This window comes from Delphinus delphis, chromosome 16 (genome assembly GCF_949987515.2).
Source record: "Delphinus delphis chromosome 16, mDelDel1.2, whole genome shotgun sequence".
Taxonomy (NCBI): domain Eukaryota; kingdom Metazoa; phylum Chordata; class Mammalia; order Artiodactyla; family Delphinidae; genus Delphinus; species Delphinus delphis.
The window spans coordinates 45,757,843-45,780,403 of record NC_082698.1 but is presented as its reverse complement, the minus strand read 5'-3'; the positions used below and the strand labels follow the sequence as shown (position 1 = coordinate 45,780,403).

Below are 22,561 nucleotides of genomic sequence, written 5' to 3'. Positions count from 1 at the left end.
CCCACATGCCGTGGAGCGGCTGGGCCCGTGAGCCATGGCTGCTGAGCCTGCGCGTCCGGAGCCTGTGCTCCGCAACGGGAGAGGCCACAACAGTGAGAGGCCCGCATACTGCAAAAAAAAAAAAAAAAAAAAAAAAAAAAAAAAAAGTAACACCTAAAACCACGAAACTTCTAGAAGAAAACATAGTCAGTATGCTCTTTGACATAAGTCTTAGCAATATTTTTTGGATATGTCTCCTGAGACAATGAAAACAGAAGCAAAAATCAACAAATGGACTACAGTAAACAAACAAGCTTTTGCACAGTGAAGGAAACCAACAAAACGAAAAGGGCCACCTACTGAATGGGACAAGATATTTGCAAATGATATATCCAAAAAGGGGTTAATATCCAAAATATACAAAGAACTCATACATCTCAATGCCAAAAAAACAAACAACCAGATTAAAAACTGGCCAGAGGACCTAGATAGACATTTTTCCAAAGAAGACATACAGATGGCCAAGAGGCACATGAAAATATGCTCAACATCACTAATCATCAGGGAAATGCAAGTCAAAACCACAATGAAATTGCACCTCACACCTTTCAGAATGGCTATTATCAAAAGACAACAATAAGTGTTGGTGAGGATGTGGAGAAAAGGGAGCCCTTGTGTACTGCTGATGAGAATATATATTGATGCAATATATATGGAATATAGTATGAAGGTTCCTCAAAAAGTTAAAACTAGAACTACCATACAATCCAGCAATTCCACTTCTGGGTATTTATCTGAAGAAAATGAAAACACTAATTAGGAAAGATATATGTACCCCTATGTTCATTGCAGCATTATTTACAATAGCAAGATATGGAAGCAATCTAAGTGCCCATCAATAGATAAGTGGATAAAGATGTGGTATATATATACAATGAAATACTACTTGGCCATAAAAAAGAATGAAATCTTGCCATTTGCAACAACATGGATGGACCTAGAGGGTATTATGCTAAGTGGAATAGAAAGACAAATACTGTATGATTTCACTTATGGGTACAATCTAAAAACAAAACAAAATAAATGAACAAACATAACCAAACAAGAAACAGAGTAATAGATACAGAGAACAAACAGGTGGCTTCCAGAAGGGAGGGGGTAGGGAGGAGGAGAGAAATAGGTGAGGGGGAAGAGGTATAAACTTCCAGTTGCAAAATAAATGAGTCATGGGTATGAAATGTACAGTCCAGGGAATACAGTCAGTAATTACATAAGATCTTTGCATGGTGACAGAAGACAACTAGACTTATCATGGAGATCATTTTGAAATATACAGAAATATAGAATCACTATGTTGTATACCAGGAGCTAACGTAGTATAAGTAGGTCAATTATACTTCAGAAACAAATAAACAAACTCATAAGAAAATATGATCAGATTTCTGTCTACCAGAGGCAGGAGGTTGGGGGAAAGGGAATTAGATGAAGGTAGTCAAAAGGTACAAACCTCCAGTTATAAGATAAGTAAGTACTAGGAATGTAATGTACAACATGATAAAGATAATTAACACTGCTGTACATTATAAATCAAAGTTGCTAAGCAAGTAAAGCCTGAGAATTCTCATCACAAGGAAAACAGTTTTTTTCTACTTCTTTAATGTTGTATCTATATGAGATGACAGATGTTCACTAAACCTACTTGATATTCATTTCATGATGTAAGTCAAATCATTATGTTGTACACCTTAAAATTATATAGTTCTGTATGTCAATTATATTTCAGTAAAGCTGGAAAAAACCAACAAAACAATATATGCTCACAACAGAAAAATAATCTCGATAATTGAGAAAATTACACAATGAGAATCTTGTGTATACTATACTACCCTTAATAGTCACCAGAGCAAGCAAAGCCGCAGTCTGAGAGAAAGGCTTTTATGCCATGAAGAAAAGAAACAAAATGAACACATTTATAAAGCTTCCCAAATTGTCCATCACAAATGACCAAGGCTTATGGTAGACCTGGTTTCTGGATTGATGAGATGAATCTACTCATTTATTTTACTTAAGAGAAAAACAGAAAAAAGTGTCTGTCATAAGATCAATAAGCCCAGAGTGAAAAACAGGTTTCCTCAAACAAATTCAGGATGATAAAGAATTTCATAAAATAAAACCCAGAAATTCCTTCTTCTATAGACCTTCAAAACACCAAAACTGACAACATGCGGTTTTTGTTTTTGAATATGAAGAAAATATGGGTGAAAGCCTTTAGAATAAAGGAATAGAGAAGATTTTTCTAAGCATGCCACAAAAATGTAAACATATAAAACATAAATCCATGTGACAACAACTCAACAGGCTGAAATACATAAACCCTATGAGTATCCTTTGTAATAAAATTATAATAGCACCTTCCTGGGTTCTGTGAGTCATTCTAATGAATTATCAAACCTTAGAGGGGTTGGTTGTGGAAAACTCCCAAGACTGGTAGCCAGCTGGTAAGAGGTGCAGGTGGGCAGGGGGACACCCCCTCCCCAGACTTGCAGCTAGAGTCTGCAGTAGGGGCAGTCTTGTGGAGGATGGGTGTCCTTAACCCGAGGGTCTGTGCTAACTTCAGGGAGTTAGTGTCAAGACTGTACTGTAGCACACCCAGCTTATGTCACCAGCTGGGCTGACAAAGAATAGTAACCATGCTAAGTAATAATATAATACTATTCTCTATAACTGACACTCCTGAGAGGAAAGCAAACGTCATAATATGGTAAATGACCAATAGCTTTGTTGATAGGTTTGTGATTTTTCTACTATAAACTATAAAGGGCAAGAAATGTTTATCCTTCTTGAGTACCCAAATGCCTCCTTATCTGTGCCAGTCATGCAGCTCTCCCAAGCTATAGTCCCACACACTGTGTACCTCTATTAAAGCACTCATTACTATGTGCTGCATTTGTCTATGCCTCTCTCTCATATGCTAGACTGTGAATTCCAAAGCAGGGACTACATCTTATTCACCTTTGTATTCTCAGAGCCTACCACAGTGCTTAGGCAGTGGCAGATGTGCCGTAAGTTTGGTGAATGAACGAGTCAGTCATCAAATAGCTCTGTCCATAAAAAATCACTTCTGTAAACGAACGTGCTTGAATGGGTGCTTTGGCTTGAAACTTCATAGTAATTTTGGCCTCTTCCCTCTCTTTATTCAACTAAATACTGTGTCTTATAGATCAGAGATAAGTGACCTCTGCAGGTAAAAAGTAAATAAAAATACGGATTCCTTCATATACAATAAGAAAAAAAAGGATGGTGTCAAATATTCTTTTTCTCTTCTTTTAGATCTTTGTGGTTTGTGGTTAGAAATCCGGTTTGAAGGACTAACTCTTCTCCTTAGTCAAAATACTATTATCCTTCTTATAACAACTGATTCACTCACCTTTTAATCTAGCATCGCCCCCAAAGGCACCACAGCCCCAGTTTCCTGTGGCCACTGCAGAAAGATTCTCTGAAGAAACTCCAGGACGAAGAAATCCACAGTAAGCCTGCAGGATGAAAGAAATATCAAAGCACGTGAATGACTAGACACTAACAGTATTTCTGACTGATGTACTAGGATCAGTATCCATTATCAAGCTTATGTTATCTCTCTCTCTTTTTTTCCTAGGGGCCAAAGTACAGGGGAAAAAGAAAATCCTGGGATTACACAAGGAAGAGAGTAAGAAATGATCAGTTCTATTATTTATTTGCTTTGATGCTGGGCAAATCAAAGCCCTTAAACCATTACAGGTCTCAGTTTCTTTTTCCAATTCAAACAAATATAAAGGAAAATATCAGATATTTTAAGAACTAATGGAATCCCAATCACAAACCACAAGGGATTGAAGTACAGAAAGGCATTTAAGACACTTTTATTTGAAAACTTTTGATTACCATTTTTTTCATTAAGGTAAAGAGTTACTACTATTATGCTTCCTCACCACTCTCTCTCTGAATTATTGGGACTTAGATTAATAACTGTGATTAGCTTTTAAATGTGCTTCCTGCCACTGAAATGCTTAAACAACTATAAATAAAATGAGCAAGTAACTATATATAAAAAGGATTCCTATACCTGGTTACAAGATAACCTTTAATATCCCTTCCAGCTCCAAGATTCTCTAGTTTCACAGCTCTGTTTTAAGCTAGAATATTTTAAAATTTGCCAGTAACCTGAGAAAAGTACAATATATCCTGAGGATGCTAAGTTTTAATTAAATGAACAGCTCATTTTGTATATGAGAAGACTGCAGTTTAAGGTCCCAGAGTTTCTGATTTCCATTTCTTTGCTGTCAGACAAGTTGGTCTTTCTGCCTCCAAAGGGTTCTTAGTTTTCTGAAACTATCAGACTATATTAAGAGGTTTAAAATAATAGCAAAGCAAGTCTCCCCTGGGCTTTCTCAAGTACCAAACCCTAAAATATAGCTTATGTATAACAGTAAATAAAATAGAAAGAATGATGTGTGACAAATGTTCCCAGAGAAAAACCAAGGATAAAGAAAGATGCTTCTATGAAACCCACACATAGAAATACTGTAAATTGCTCTCTGAAGCTGCTACAAGGGTATAAAAATGTATTTTATACCTGTCTGGGTGGATTAACAAGGCTATTCCTTCCACCCCCTCCTAGGCTGTAAATCCTGACAGATATTAATTATAAGTTGGTACCGGACCATTACTCAACACTGTGGTACAGAGCTTACACTAGAACTCACAAATTACCTGTATAATCAGATGCATGGAGCATCTGAAAATCTCTTTTAGGTCAAAACTATCAAAGAGCTCAATTTTTTTGAGTAGGTTCTTGAAAGATACAGTCTCTGCCTTTATGCCAACAAGGGGGTGAACAGACTTTCTGTCAGAATAGACGTAACTTTGCCACTTGCTTTCCTGTCAAATTCTCCAAATATGTCTAGAAGAAGAGGAAGATTTCTTAGCCTCCTAGTTTGTGTCATCTCTGTTTTATACCATCAGAATGGTTTTAGTTTCTTGCACACTGCTATCTCTACATATCTGGGGTAACTTTTCTTTAATGAGCAAAAGTAGCTTAGTAAGACTAAGGCCTAACAACAGAGAATTTGAAATATTTAGATTATTAGAAGCAAAATCTAACCAATTTTACTTAAAAAAAAAAAATCTATCTTGAAAAATGACCATAACAAAAAAAACCCTATAAAACTGAAATTAACCTGCATTTGGTGTTCTGATTAAGTAAAATAAATGAAACTTTAAAAATGTAATCAGATAGAAATTAAATGATATAAAATACTTACACAGTAATTACGTATAAAGAATAACTGATGATTAAATACAAAATTCTTTTTTTATTCAAGCATAATTGATTTACAATATTATATTAGTTTCAGGTGTACAGAGTGATTCAGTATTTTTACAGAATATACTCAATTAAAAGTTATTACAAGATAATGGCTGTAACTCCCTGTGCTATACAACATATCCTTGACGCTTATCTATTTTATACATAGTAGTTTGTATCTCTTAATCCCGTACCCCTAATATGCCCCTCCCCGCCTTCCCTCTCCCCTTTGGTAACCACTAGTTTGTTTTCTGTATCTGTGAGACTGTGTCTGTTTTGCATATACATTCATTTGTATTATTTTTTAGATTCCACATGTAAGTGATATATAGTATTTGTCTTTCTCTGTCTAACTTATTTCACCAAGCATAATATTCTCTAGGTCCATCCACTTTGCTGTAAAAGGCAGAATTTCATTCTTTTTTATGGCTGAGAAATATTTCATTGTATACATATCCATTTGTCTCTTGATGGGCAGGGCACTTGGGTTGCTTCCATATCTTGGCTACTGTTACAAAATTTTTATTCTGTTTGAACCAACCATTTCTCTATGATGGCCTAGTGGCGTGGGATGGGGGGGGCGGAGGGAGGGAGGACATTATATAATGTAAATACATTATACTGTTTGCTAAATTAATAATTTAACAATTTTTGTCCTAAAGAGTTGTTCATGACTTCCCTGGTGGCGCAGTGGTTAAGAATCTGCCTGCCAATGCAGGGGACACGGGTTCGAGCCCTGGTCTGGGAAGATCCCACATGCCGCGGAGCAACTAAGCCCGTGCACAACAACTACTGAGCCTGTGCTCTAGAGTCTGCGAGCTACAACTACTGAGACACGTGCCAAAACAACTGAAGCCCGCGTGCCTACAGCCCATGCTCCACAACAAGAGAAACCACCACAATAAGAAGCCCACGTACTGCAATGAAGAGTAGCCCCTGCTCTTTGCAACTACAGAAAGCCTGCGGGCAGCAACAAAGACCCAACGCAGCCAAAAATAAAATAAATTAATTTAGAAAAAAAGAGTTGTTTATATGAAATCAATCTACCGTACTCGTCTAACTTAAACTAATACATAGTTGGTATTGAAAATGATTTTCTGATGTTTTAGAACACTGTGATTTCTTAAAAACAAACAGAACATAAAAAGTTCCTTAATCTTTTGGAAGAGAATAAAATAATATTAATTAAGAGTCTTAAAATTATACTTAAGATTCAGTAACAGTAATTTTATAAATTTCTTCTTTTGTAAATTTCTTTTATTTAATAACAACTATACAAAGATGTTTACTACATTATAGATAATAGAGAAAAACTTGGGACCACCTATTAGTTCAAAAACAGTGGCTAAGTCCTAGTATATCAATCCAACCAATTTTGTGGCCATTACACATATTATTATGGGGATTTCCCTGCCAGTCCAATGGTTAAGACTCTGTGCTTCTCCTGCAAGGGGCACTGGTTCAATCCCTGGTCAGGGAACTAAGATCCCACATGCCATGTGGTGCAGCCAAAAATAGGTAGATAGATAGATTAAAAAACATCAAATTTATTTAAAAAAACATCATGAAGATCATTAGAAAGTATGAAAAATACAATTTATGGATAAATTAAATAGATAAATACAATATTGTAGGTAACTTTTGCACACATTTATATGAAAATTAGTATTCATGTGGAAAGACCTACAAAAATGAAAACAATTATTTGAAAGGTAAAATTATAGATGATTTTTTATCTTTAAAATAATTGTAACATTAGTAAATTGATTTTGCCTTTTTAAGATGCAATATAGGGACCTCCCTGGTGGCACAGTGGTTAAGAATCCGCCTGCTAATTCAGGGGGACACGGGTTTGAACCCTGGTCCGGGAAGACCCCACATGCCGCAGACCAACTAAGCCCACACACCACAACTAGTGAGCCTGTGCTCTAGAGCCCACGAACCACAACTACTGAAGCCCGTGCACTGCAACAAAGAGTAGCCCCCGCTCGCCACAACTACAGAAAAGCCCGCACGCAGCAATGAAGACCCAACGCAGCCAAAGATAAGTTAAAAAAAAAACTATAAATAAATAAAAATTTTTTAAAGATGCAATATAAAATGAAAACACCATGTAGACCTTAGATTTCTCATATGTGAAATCAAAGACTAGATTAGGTTTCTCTATGGTTATCCTGATTCTATACATTGAGAAACTTAAGGGAAAACTCATTAAAAATGATAGATTTTGAACTAATATTCCTGAAAAGTAACACAGACTTCAATAAAAGATTATAAATGATCAAATGTTGAGCTTCTTAGAAATATCAGCAGCAAGTATTGATCAGTTGTGTTAATCAAGCTCTGATTTAAGAACAGTCCCCTTCCAAATTTGGTGATAACAAAAAAATCTGACTTGAATGAAATAAAACTTCTATTGCCAGGTTATTTAAAGACTCAGTCTTTTTCTATAAAGTATGTCTCGGGGCTTCCCTGGTGGCGCAGTGGTTGAGAGTCGGCCTGCCGATGCAGGGGATGCGGGTTTGTGCCCCGGTCCGAGAGGATCCCACGTGCCGCGGAGCGGCTGGGCCCGTGAGCCATGGCCGCTGGGCCTGCATGTCTGGAGCCTGTGCTCCGCAATGGGAGAGGCCACAGCAGGGAGAGGCCCGCGTACCGCAAAAAAAAAAAAAAAAAAAAAAAAAAAGTCTCATAAGGACTCTACCATTGTACAAATAAATGTTTTTCAGTGTTGGTAATACTTACAACTAACTTAACCTATTCACATATACCAAGGCTTCACATCTTTAAAATTTCTGTGTCTTTAAGGATGGGAAACTGAAGGTTAGTGCTATCCAAGTAAATGTAGAGAGTATCAGTTAGCCGTGGGCAATTTAAAAAGAGAAGATTTACTTATGTCCAGTGTTATCTTTTAAAAAGATCATATTTATAGATGATTTCTAAAAGTGAATGATCTAGCTCCTCCAGAAAAGTATTCGTGGGAATATAAATGTTATCATGAAAAAAAAGACTTCCCTAGTGGCACAGTGGTTAAGAATCTGCCTGCCAATGCAGGCGACATGGTCCGGGAAGATCCCACATGCTGCAGAGCAACTAAGCTCGTGCGCCACAACTACTGAGCCTGTGCTCTAGAGCCTGCAAGCCACAATTACTGAAGCCCATGCGCCTAAAGCCCATGCTCTGCAACAAGAGAAGCCACTGCAATGAGAAGCCCACGCACCGCAACAAAGAGTAGCCCCTGCTTGCTGCAACTAGAGATAGCCCACGTGCAGCAACAAAGACCCAACGCAGCCAAAAATAAATAAATAAATATTTTAAAATGTTTAAAAAAAGGGAGCCTTTAAATGTGTGTTAATGTACGATAATGGTTAAATACATTTACTTTTCATATGCTTCTCTCCCAACTTTTCATATTTTTCTCTGCCATAACAAAATACCATGGACTGAGTGACTTAAATAATAGACATTAATTTTCTCACAGTTTTGGAGACTAGAAGTTCAAGATCAAGGTGTCAGCATGTTTGATTTCATTTGAGACCTCTCTCCTTGGCTTGCAGATGGTCACTTTCATGCTGTGCCCTCACATGATCTTTATTCTGTGGGTATGCACCCCTGATTTTTTTTGTATGCCCTAATCTCCTCTTCTTATTAGAATACTCGTTAGATTGGATTAGGGCACTCCCTGGCATCATTTTAACTTAATCACATCTCTATACATTCTGACCTACTGGGGTAAGGGCTTCAACATATGAATTGTGGGCGGGCCGGGAGGGACCCATACCTACTGCTTATATAAATGTCTTCTAGTATCAATGACCATGTGACAAATTCACATACACATCTGATGAAAAGCTAAATATAAATCTTCTTATTCTACTTGATATGCTGTGTAATAAAAACATCATGTGCTTGGAGACAACTGCTTTAAGGCAAGAGTTTAGAACAGCGAAAGCAAGCTCACAATTAAAAGGTACCTAATATAATAAAAGATATTCCTCAGTAATATCAGGTGAAAGAGAAATTATATCTGTTGATATATCAAAGAATAGTGTTTTTGGATAGTTTTAATGAGAAATTACTTAAAAGAAAAACAGAATCTGTGTGTAAGTTGAACTTTGGAAAATAGTGCCTTTACTCTTCAAACTTTTATGAGATTCCTTTGAGAACTTCAAACATTATAACCGAATAAATTATATATTAAAAAAACATGTTTAACAGTAAATTAGATTCTTGAGTACATCAGAATATGATAATAAATGTAATTATATTTGAAATATCTACTAAGTTTTAAGTGTACTAAAGTCTTTCTGGATTATTTAGTTATTTTACTAACAATATGAGAGGCAAGGCGATTGAGCTGGGATAAGCAAAGCACCACAGAGAGCCCATTCCTGTGGTAAGACGCAGGGAAAAGATGTGAAGATGATATACTGAACACCACACATGCCAATCCAAGGGCAGTCCCAGTCTGCCTGCAATGGTACACCTAGTCTGTCATTCCCAGAAGTCTGTGTAGGGATTGGCCCATGGGTAGTCATGCAAAACCACAACCTCATTATCTTAATAATGAACTTCATGACCAAATCCTACTCATGGAAGTTAAACAATGGTTTTCAGAACTGGGTCAGTCTTCTTGGCTGTGAGAGGAACTAAAGAAGACATCAACTGTTTTGGTAAGGCCCTATGTATCTAGAGAATAGACTTAGAACACTATGACAGTTTATTTACTATGGTTAACAGTAGTAAAAATTTAAACTAACAATAGGTCTGGCTCATTTTTCTATTTCTGTAACACAATGAAAAAAAAAAGAAAATGGCTATAGGAGACAAAACTAAGCACAGAAAACCACAGATTCCATCATAAATATGTCAAATTACCAAATAAATAATATACATGTCAGTCTTACCTATACTAGAACAATAATGACTTGACTTTCATGGTTTATCTGTTTTAATCCTGATAAGCACACCTTGTAGAGAAAAATGTCATTGGGCAGGTCTGATAAAAACTTTCAGGGTTCATTCATTTCTATATGGTTTTACAATGATAATGTTCCAAAGCAACTAAATGTACTTGATGAGATAAATGCATGTGTGGGGCCTAATATCAAGCAACAGTCTATCTGGCATCAGTAATCAAACAATTACGAAATGGAAAGTACATCCTGTACAAGCTGACAGACACATTAAATCAGGAGAGCTGTGGGCAGACGTACTGACACTGCAAGAATTACCAGAAAACATTAATTTCAGCATTAATAAAATGGCAGTAAATAGATGACAGCTGCCAGATGAACTAAGAAATAAGGTTACTGGCCTTGTTAAGCTCGCGTCTGATTTTCTCAGGCACAAACTGGTCGAGGTAGCGTCTGAAGTGAAGGGCGTCGATGGCGACGATTTCAGTGCCGCGCCGCTGCCAGTCGTCCCTGGGGCAGGACAGATGGGGGAAAATCAGGAATGGGGAAAGGCACTCATAAAATAAAACCCTCACGAGGGTCAGGTTTCTGAGACTTTGGCAGGGTTAATACATTACAAACAAACCAGTGGGTATATATCTCAGCAAATCAGGAGGGTAGAAAAACACCATTTTAATTTTAAATTCCAAGAGATACATATTGTGGACTGCCAGGCATTAAACAGTAAAATGAAAAAATAGTACGTATTATAAACAGACACATGATTAACAATGAGTCTTCCAGGTTAAAAGATTTTGGGGGCAAACGAAAGGAATTTAGTTCTTTGTTTTCCTTCAATACTAAAGACATGGCGTTTGTATCTCAACAAGAGCTCATTCCTCCTTTGTTCTGAAAGAACTGCTCTAAGTATTGAGTTTGTAACATCACCATTTATTGTCCAAGAACGAATCCCAAGAAGTCAAGTTTTGTAAAAAAAATGTGTAATAATTCAGTACAAAATTCTACCTACTGTGCTCAGTTGCTGACTGGGCAAAACTATTTTTAAAAAGGCAAAGAAATCAAAGCAGACGATAACAATTTGCCCAAGGAGACAGGAAAAACTGGCTGAGATGGTGATTCTGGAAATGTGAAATTCCAAATTCCAAATATTTCATCTCTTTCTAAACACGCATATACTGATATGGCAGTCAACTTTTCACACTGAAGAATACCCACAGAAACCTTCATGTTAGTCTGTAAATAATTATCAGGAATTAAACATTCACATAGATAATTGTTGCAACCACATATTTTAACCAAAACAAAGGGAAAGAGACTAGGGACTGGGCTTGAGATATTACAAAGATAAGGCTGTATGGCTACATGGGCAATAGCTGATTCTTTCTGCCACAATGGCTCTTTTGCATTGAAACACACATACATAGGCCACACACATTTTCTGTAAAAATTTACCTCTGGTAAAGCAACTTACTGGGAAAGCAAAAATGTCAAAGTGTAAAAATATATTTCAGTAAGAACTAGGAGACTGCAGCAGCAAAATTCAACATAGGTTCTGCTATCAACTGTTTGTGGCATCAGGCAAATTGTCCCAGCATAGGTTTCCCCCACTTTACCTAATCTCACAGAAAAGGTAAGGATAACTAAATAAGCTGTTTAAAGGCTTTAAGCTCTAATTAGTTCGACCTTGGAAGTTAATCTCCATTGGCTGCTTATAATTAGCAGCTGAGCTGTGCCTTTCTTCTTCTTGGTTTAGACATTTGGCTTTTCTCTGTTGTTCCCTTTGGTATATGGAGATGGTGATAGTGTTTTAACTACTAACGAAACTGTACTATTGAATTTAAGAAGAAAATTATATTTCTGAAATAAGAATAGATGGGAGACAGACTGTACCAGGGTCAAACCCACATTCCTTAGCTTTTGGTCATGAGATGCTAACGTCAGAAATGAACTCACCTTTCACTCCTGTCTTCATGGCTCCGGGCCCAACGGTATGTTTCGGCATAGCCTGTGTATTCACTGTACTGTTCAGTACCTGAAACAAATAATCTGCCACTATTATTTTTGAGAAAAAAAATTCTTTTTTCTTTTTGAATTTTATTTACTTTATACAGCAGGTTATTAGTTATCTGTTTTATACATCTTAGTGTATGTATGTCAATCCCAATCTCCCAATTCATCCCACCACCACTGCCCCCAGAAAAAAATTTCTTAAGAACTGCACCTTCTAAAGGGTCTCTGTTAAGAAACAAACAAATAAAAAACCCCGCTGGTCTTAATGACTTGTTATTACTTCCCATAAAGAAAAAAATGATGCCTTCAAATGCCACCGCAATTATCATACAGTGAATGAATGTCCCAATCAACAAAGAAAACAAAATGTCTGTCATACTCATTTTTTTCTTTTATGAGGAGTACATAAAGATTGTGTTTTATAAAAGTCCACTGTCGGGCTTCCCTGGTGGCGCAGTGGTTGAGAGTCTGCCTGCCGATGCAGGGGACACGGGTTCGTGCCCTGGTCCGGGAAGATCCCACATGCCGCGGAGAGGCTGGGCCTGTGAGCCATGGCCGCTGAGCCTGCGCGTCCGGAGCCTGTGCTCCGCAACGGGAGAGGCCACAACAGTGAGAGGCCCGCGTACCGCAAAAAAAAAAAAAAAAAAAAGTCCACTGTCTTGAATGTCAGTGATCAGATGGTTTTTTATTTGTGTTGTTGAAAAAATAAATTTTACATAAAAACATTCCCTAAGAAAAGTATCAATAAAATTAAATTTAGGATTTGCCTATCAACAGGCAAGGTACCTCAAAGAACTTTGTAAAACTAGGATATTATGCCTGAGAAGACAGGGAGGGAAAAAAGCATAATTAACATTCATCTGATGAGAAGATGTACCAAGCTGGGCATATAACATAGATTTCTAGTTCACTGGACCTGAATATATCAAAAGGGATGGTGTCTATTTAACTAAGTAAATAAGCTCATTCCAACTCCTATGGTCAACTCAATAATTACTTGACCTGATAAGAATCAACAAAACAGTAAAATTAAAAGCTGAAAACTTGAGCAAGATTATACTTTTCACATATTAAAAAAAAAATAGAAACAAGACAACATTGAGAACTAAGATTAATGATATTTTTAGTACAGTTGACTCTCAAACAAATGGGTTTGAACCACACGGGTTCCCTTACACTGTAGATTTTTTTCAATAGTAAATACTACAGTACTAGACAATCTGCAGTTGGTTGAATCCACAGAGGTGGTCCCCACAGATGAAGGAAATGTGTATTCAAAGGGCTGACTGAAGTTATATACGCATATAAGTTATATGTGAATTTTACGGTACTACTTTTCTCTTCAAAAGATACACTTCAGTGGGATTCCTACCAAAATGAATAAACTGAATCTAGTTATGAAAAAAACACTGGGCAACCCCCCCCCCCCCAAAGAGAGATTCTACTAAGTAACTGGCTTCAATGTTTTAAAAATATCAAGGTGAACAAACACAAGTTTGAGAAACTGTCCCAGTTTAAAGGATACATGACAAGTCTATTCAAGGTCTGATCCTGGATTGGACTGTAGACTGGGTGGGGGGAAAAGCTACAAAAGATATAATTAGGATAATTGATAGAATATTGACTAGGGATTAGCTAATAGTATTTTATCAATGCTAAATTTCCCATTTATTTATTTATGTATTTATTTGTGGTATGCAGGCCTCTCACTGTTGTGGCCTCTCCTGTTGCGAAGCACAGGCTCTGGACGCGCAGGCTCAGCGGCCATGGCTCACGGGCCCTGCCGCGCCGCGGCATGTGGAATCTTCCCAGACCAGGGCACGAACCCGTGTTCCCTGCATCGGCAGGCAGACTCTCAACCACTGTGCCACCGGGGAAGCCCAAATTTCCTAATTTTGATTAACTATGCTGTGCTAATGTAAGAGAATGTCCTAGTTCTTAGGAAATATACAATAAAATATTTGGGGTAAAAGGGCAGAATGTCTCCAATATACTCCTAGCTCAGGAAAAGAAAATAGAGAAAGAATGATGTAGCAGTTGGGGCAGAAATGTAAACTGGTGAATCTGGGTGAAAATTATATGGAAATTCCTTGTATTATTCTTACAACTTTTCTGTAGATCTGAAAATTTTCATACATATACAAATATAAACATAGATATACAATATAAGTAAATATTAAAGCTATAAAAAATACTATTCTATTTTTATAAATGATTAAAATATTCCATAATAAAAACTTAAAAGATTTAAACTCAATACTAGAGTTTCTAGTCTATTACTGAGCACACTGTTTCTTAAAAATAATTTTTCAAAATTTTAAATAATTTACAGTTCAATTACTATAAATTCACCTAGTATTTGGGGTAAGACAGCCTGCTACAAATCAAGAAAATAACTACAAAATTAATGTTGTTTCTGTCAGGCTTCCTTGATACTGTAAGTAGAGTTGGTTGTTCCTTCTTTGTGCTCTGCAGTACTCTGCATACAGCATCAGCAGAACAATTAACATATTAAATTGCAATCTGCAAATCAATTATATTTCTACACAGTATCAACGAGCAGTCAAAAACTGAAATTTTAAAACTACATTTACAATAACAAAAAATATGAAATACTTAGAGGTAAGTCTGAGAAAATGTAAAAGAAGTATACAATAAAAAGTATGTAATATGACTGAGAGAAATTAAATAAGACCTAAATAAACATAAAGATATCTCATTCATGTGTCAAAGACTAAATATTGTTAAGAAGTCAAGTTTTCCCACATACAGATGGCCAACAGGCACACGAAAAGATGCTCAACATTGCTAATTATAAGAGAAATGCAAATCAAAACTACAATGAGGTACCACCTCACAATGGTCAGAATGGCCATCATTAAAATGTCTACAAATAACAAATGCTGCAGAGGGTGTGGAAAAAAGGGAACCCTCTAACACTGTTGGTGGGAATGTAAATTGGTGCAGCCACTATGGAGAACAATATGGAAGTTCCTCAAAAAAATAAAAATAGAGTTGCCAGATGATCTAGCAATCCCATTCCTGGGCATATACCCAGACAAAACTATAATTCAAAACGATGTATGCACCCCTATGTTCATAGCAGCACTATTTACAATAGCCAAGACATGAAAACAACCAAAATGTCCATTGACAGATGAATGGATAAAGAAGATGTGGTATGTATATATAGTCCATATATATATAATATATATATATAATATATATATATATATATATATAGTCAGCCATCAAAAAGAATGATAAAATGCCATTTGCAGCAACATGGATGGACCTAGAGATTATCATACTAAGTGAAGTAAGTCAGAGAAAGACAAATACCATATGATATCACGTATATGTGGAATCTAAAGTATGACACAAATCTACAAAACTACAGACTACAAAACAGAAACAGACTCTATGGAGAACAGACTGTAGTTGTCAAGGGGAAGGGAGGGTAGGAGAGGGAAGGAATGGGAGTTTGGGATTAGCAGAGGCAAACTATTATATGTAGGATGGATAAACAACAAGGTCCTATTGTATAGCACAGGGAAATATATTCAATATCCTCTGACAAACTATAATGGAAAAGAATATGAAAATATGTGTATATGTGTGTGTGTGTGTGTGTGTGTGTGTGTGTGTATAATTGAGTCACTTTGCCATACAGAAGAAATACAACATTGTAAATCAACTATACTTCAATAAAATTTTTTTAAAAGTCATCTTCCCAAATTGATCTATAGATTCAGAACAATCTTAATTAAAATTCAGCAACCTTTTTTGTAGATATTGACAAACTCATTCTAAAATTCAACAAACAACTCTGAAGAAGAACAAAGTTAGAGGACTCACGCTGCCTGATTTCAAGAATTATTATAAAGCTACAGTAATCAAACCAGAAAGAACCAAAAAAAACAAAAACCCAAATTAATAAATTGGACTTCAAAATTAGAAAGTTCTGTTTTTCAAGTCATTGTTAAGATAATGAAAAGACATACTTCATATGTCTGATAAAAGACTTACCTAAAATATATAAAGCACTTCCAAACTCAAGAATAAAAAAACAAACAACCCAATTAAAACATAGGCAAAAAGATGGCTTCAGGAGCATAGCCATATGTCAAAACTTACCTAACTGCACACTTTAAATATATATGGTTTGTTGTATGTCAATTATACCTCAATAATCTGACTCCTTCACTAGACTGACAGCTTCTCAAGGGCAGGGATTATATATTATTAACATGTGTGCCTACATCAGCATCTTGTAATGCAAAAATATAGAAGCAGTTGAGTAAGTACTTGCTGCATAAACATAATTAAGGACCGAAACAGGAAGAACACTGAGGTTAAAATAAGGAGTCCAGAAATACTTAATCTGGACTAAGTATTATATAATTGACATATTAAAAAATTCATTTACAAAGACAGTGTGGCATGGCAAAAAGAGCACCACACTGAGATTAAGAGTCACGAGGAAACCAAAGTGAATCCTAAAGTAACCAAATCTCATTGGACTTCATCTCAATGTCTAAAAATTAGGCTTGTCAATAATTCTTATATTGCTTACCCCATAGAATAGCTTAGAAAACCAAATAAGACGAGTTTAAAATCCTTCAATACCATACACAGGTTGGTATTGGTGTCATCAGACTTAACTTTGTAAGGGAGTAGAGAAACCAAAGATATATGACTCTATTTATGTGGGGTTTAAAAGACACGTGGTCTACTGGCCTGACTGGGAATAAAGACAGCCGGGAATAGTCCTGTTCTTTTGCTTTTTGCCCTGTGGTGGACAAGCCTCATTTTCCCTGTTTATTATTATTATTAATAATAATAACAATAATAATGCCTACTCTGATCTCTTAATTATGAAAATAACCACCTCTTCTGTCTTTTGCAAAGTGGTTGAAAAATATAAAATATCAATGATCAACTTCTATTTCAAATTAGGATGGTTTTTGTCTTCTTTCCTAACAGAAACAAGGTTAGGTTTATTTCCTTCAGGTTTGGGAAATCAAAAATGCACATACAGATGCTTTTGCTCTAAAATTAAATCCTGAGTTTTCTAAGTAAACATCTTTCAAAATTATGTTGTTTGTTCTGAAAAACAAATGCCCTTAGCTCGCTTTAAATTTAAATTTACTGATAAACTTTTCTAAAAATGCAAAAGGTGAACAGTGGTAACAGCAAAAAAGAGAAGACAAAGACCTTTGTGATAGCTCTCTCTAGGGATATAGCCTTAAGACTTCATACTCAAAGACAAACCTTCACCTAAGTTAAAAACTTTTAAGGAACCCATTTAAATCTTTTCAAGAGCTCATTACAACCTTATGTATGAGTTCTTAGACTTTATAGTAGTAAGAAAAATTCTTATTTTCTTTTACTAGTAATGAAAGTTTATGATGAACACAGCAAAAAATATTTGGAGATTAAAGAAATTCTACTTACTAATGGGTTATGCCATTAGAAAGAAGATTTATACAAAGAACCTAGGGGTAAGACAGGAATAAAGACACAGACCTACTACAGGATGGACTTGAGGATATGGGGAGGGGGAAGGGTAAGCTGTGACAAAGTGAGAGAGTGGCATGGACATATATACACTACCAAACGTAAAATAGATAGCTAGTGGGAAGCAGCCGCATAGCACAGGGAGATCAGCTCAGCTCCTTGTTACCACCTAGAGGGGTGGGATAGGGAGGGTGGGAGGCAGGGAGATGCAGGAGGGAAGAGATATGGGGACATATGTATATGTATAACTGATTTACTTTGTTATAAAGCAGAAACTAACACACCATTGTAAAGCAATTATACTCCAATAAAGATGTAAAAAAAAAAAACAACCATCTACCCCACTTTTATTAGCATCATTAAAACAGTGGTGATTATGCACCAGAAAAAAACACTCTGGCCTTTCATTCCCATGATTAATAAAAATTAAGAAAAGCCAAACTCCAGCTTTATTTGGATCTTTCCCAATGAGCTGGTGTCATTTAGTAAGCACTGGGCTGTTTTTGTAGTGATGGGCTCCTCTAGTGTTGTTAACTCTATGAAAGGTACCAGTACTACAAGCAATGGTGTCTGCTTTTGTCTTTTCTATCAGTTCTGCTGACACTCACGAAAGATTTAAGGACCTGTGGTGTTTGGGACAATTTGATTCACTAGAGGGCAGGTTTTATATTAATGTGTCAACATTCTGCTCAGTAAGTTTCATGTCTAGGCATCTGCTTTATGTTCTCACCACACAGAAACAACAAAATAATCTCCCAGCAGCACAGTAACACCTTTTAGTATTGAAGCTTTTACTGGACGTTGTGAAGGAACACAAGAGAGGGGGAAAAAAGGGGAAGATTGGAGTTTTAATTCTTTTCCTCAATCTATACTTACTGAAAGGTTTTAACTCATGCCTGCTCCAGGGAGGATCACAGCAAGTAGAGGGATAACACTGTTTGGATAAAAGTATTTGCCTGTTTGCATGACCTGTTTCATATTCATTTAAAAGTCTGATACCAACCAGATGCCCCACAATGATGATAAATTTAATTTATTTCCAATTTCTCAAACTCTTCTACAGATTCAGGCAGCACAGTCACAGCCATTAGCTCACTGAGCCTGGTTGAATCATTGAAGGAATGGAATTGATCAGGCAGATAGACTGCAGTGCATAGTTAAGAGTCTCCTAAGAAGGGAGATGGCAGAAATCCAACATCAAATAGATGATGAAATGGCCATTTCCATTAAGGGAACATCACATCACAGATATTAATTAGGAGGCACTATAATAGAGTTAAGTGGATATGGGGAAAAAATGCTGAGTTAAAGTCACCCCGGGTGTCCTTAGCCTGAGGTAATTACAGGTGTGAAGGTGAGTCATGGATCTGCAATTTTCCATCTATTTTACAATGGCTGCAGGTAAGTTAGAGACCAGATATAACTCCAGAGTGATGATGCTTTTTTAGATTGGGGACAAACTATCCTTAAAAAAGAAAAGAAGTCTAATGTTTTCCTTTTACTATTCCCAAGGAAATTACATCCTTTATTTACAGAAACATTAATGGGAGATGACAAGGGACTACTTCCCTAGTACAACAGAAGTGAAGCAAATGAAACAAATTAGCTTTGAGTTAAAATGCCCTGCATTCTACCAACTATTTTATTTCAAGAATGTAAATTCATCCTAAAAAATTGATGGGAGGGCTTCCCTGGTGGCGCAGTGGTTGAGAGTCCGCCTGCCGATGCAGGGGACACGGGTTTGTGCCCCGGTCCGGGAAGATCCCACATGCCGCGGAGCGGCTGGGCCCGTGAGCCATGGCCGCTGAGCCTGCACGTCCGCAGCCTGTGCTCCGCAACGGGAGAGGCCACAGCAGTGAGAGGTCCGCGTACCAAAAAAAAAAAAAAAAAAAAAAAAAATTGATGGTATATTTTGTTCTCAGTCTTCAATTCAAATCTAGCTTAACTGCTAAAAATTAAAACTCTTTTAAAGTATTATTTGATACACCCAAATGCTGGAGATGGTCACATTCCAGACCTTCAGTGCTCTCTAAAACAGTCTGAGATCAATATTCAAAGTATTCATTTGCCCAACAATGGATTTATGACAGTTTAATTTTTTTGTTCTATAATTCCTTACACTCTTTTCTCCCCTAACAACTTCTAACTACACCCTTCTTATCTGCATACATAATAAACAACAAATGCAGATAGACAACCAATATGTGAGTTGAGACAATGCTGAGAATAAAAGGGTTTTTTATCTTTCTATTTCAGTACAGTTTGGATTACAACCTCAGAATTCTGGATGAAATACTTCAGGTTATTAACTTCAAATAGCTGCAGTTCTATCAAAGAAGAAATTCCTTTGCTGAAGTTCTTAACTTCCTACATAAACTCAAACAACAATTTTTACTTTTTGTCTTATCAAAACAGAAGAATCAAAAGGATATTATAAGAAATAATACAGGGTTATCTAAAAGATGTGGAATAACTCCTTGAAAGCCCTTTTATCCACAAGCACTTATAAAAGTTATGGACACATCAACAAAAACAATGGAGTAAAAATCTCAGAGAACTGTTTGCTCCATAAAAATAATAAGAACACTGGCAAAACTTGTAAGAATCATCTTTTTCTGAACTGTGGGAATTAACCAAAGGCTTGCAGCAGTCTGAGGAGTGTTTATTAAAGAAAAATTGGCTGAATATTGGTAAAAACAGTGAGTTGTATGGTGTTTTAACTTGCCCTGTTCCTATTCCACTTTCCCAAGCTCCGTAGTAGCCTTAGAAACCAACAGCCTGTAATCAAAGCAGCCTGGTTGCCACCGGAGGGGGCAGAGAAGGGTTGAAGCTCCTTCAAAGCCCCATTCTCAGAGAACTGTAATCATCTGACCTGTCTGGTAGTTCCCTGGAAGACCTCACTCACAAGGCTGTCTTTATTTGACCAGACTTGGACTTTGTCCAGGGTGAAAAGCCTAATTCCCAGGGGTGTTTGTTGAAAACAATTATAGTCAATTGTTTAACAGTGTAGCTGCCTGAGGCATTAGATTACAGTTGGGGTAAATAGGCTAACCAAAAAGCTTCAGAGGAAAAGCTAAGGAATGAGAAGTACTTACGGGACTTTGAAAAGTATCCTCGGGAATCTAGACGTCTACACACATGCCCATAGCTGTACACAGGCTCAAGAAAGACCTGAGAAGGTCCTAACCTCTCCCCTCACTCTGATCTTGAGGCTCTGTGTAAGCAGGAAGGAAGTCTCAACTGCCTGGTGGAGTGTTGAAGGTAAGCCCCAACATATACACAGAGCCCTTTGGCAAAGACTGACTTACTGGCTCTAGGCATTTAAGAAAATCTCTGTCCAATCATTAGGTAACTACTAATCTAACCAAGCAGAGACTTTAGTGGCTACACATGAAAAAGAATAGTCTTCACAGAACTAGATTAGGAAAGTCACTAAACAAATATCAACAAAAACATACTCTGGGAAAAGGAGAAAATCTGATTTCAAGAGTTGCCCCATTTAAAATGTCCAGTTTTCAACAAAAAAATTGAGACATGCAGAGAAATGAGAAAGTAGGGTCCATACTCAGAGAAAGAAAGTATTCATTAGTAACTGACCCACCCTGAGGAACCCTGATGTTGGACTTACTAAACAGAAACTTTAAGTCAGCTGTTTTACATCCATTAAAAAAAACTAAAGGAAATTATGTCTAAAGAACTAAATGAAAATATGAGAATAATGCCTCACAAATAGAGAATCTCAATAGAGATAAAAATTATTTTTAAAAAGAATCAAATAGAAATTCTATAGTTGAAAAGCATAATAACTGGAATAAAAATTTCACTGAGGGGATTAAAAAGCAGATTAGAGCAGACAGAAGAATCAGTGAACCTGACAATAGGTCAGTAGAAATTATCCAGTCTGAGAAACAAAAAGAATGAAGAAAAATGAACAGAGCTTCAGAGACCAATGGACATCACCAAATGTACCAACACATGCATAACAGGAGTCTCAGAAGGAGAGAAGAGAAAGGGACAGAAAGAATACTTGAAGAAATAATGGCCAAAAATTTACCAAATGTATCTAAACATTCAAGACATTCAATGAACCCAAACAGGATAAAGTTAAAGAGATCCACACCTATACACATCATAAACAGTTGAAAGACAAAGAGGGAATCCTGAAAGCAAAACATAAGGGACAAAATTTAGATGCTCTCCTGAAGGTTGCCTACAAATGTATCTGAGATGTGTGGTCTCAGTCTTAATTCTGTCATGTACCTCTTTGGACATAAATTAGTTGAGTTATACATTTGATAAAACTAACAGAGGATGGTTTTCATCCCACTGTAATCTTTGAAAATAACTATCAACCAAATTCTCCTACACTTAGCCTGTTAGTCTCCTGTACTAATCTCAAAGTGGCAATAGATTCAAAGAGGAAATAAGAAATCCTCCTTTGCAGAAAGAAAAAACATCAGCAATTGATGGCTGATTACGGCTTTTATATGGGAATGTTTTTTTTTTTTTTTGGTGGGGGGGTATATGTTCTTTTAGGTACCTGAATAAAAGGCTTAACTTCCCTACAGTGGCTGATTAAGAGTTTCTTAAGAGTTATGAGTTAATCATCAATTTTTTTGGGTAGCTTATACACAAGAAAATACTGTGACATAGTGATATTGTAATCTAAAGAAACTTAAAGGAAAAAAATGTAAATCTTGATTAATAGGCCTAAAGTATAAATTTGACTATGTTTCCTTCTCTCCTTCACCCATAATAACTTAAATCAAAGAGAGGCACTATGATAATCACACTT

General features: G+C 36.5%; 1 protein-coding gene across 2 annotated transcripts in view; it reads right to left on the bottom strand.

Moving 5' to 3' along the window:
* Positions 1 to 22,561, bottom strand: part of PARG (poly(ADP-ribose) glycohydrolase) — a 116,413-nt gene that overhangs the window by 12,781 nt on the left and 81,071 nt on the right. For both annotated transcript variants that reach the window (XM_060034647.1, XM_060034646.1), the window contains exons 14-16: positions 12,190 to 12,268; positions 10,638 to 10,746; positions 3,407 to 3,512 (exon numbers count right to left, since the gene is read on the bottom strand). In XM_060034647.1, the coding sequence (XP_059890630.1) occupies positions 3,407 to 3,512; positions 10,638 to 10,746; positions 12,190 to 12,268 (294 nt within the window). The remainder of the gene's footprint in view (positions 1 to 3,406; positions 3,513 to 10,637; positions 10,747 to 12,189; positions 12,269 to 22,561) is intronic.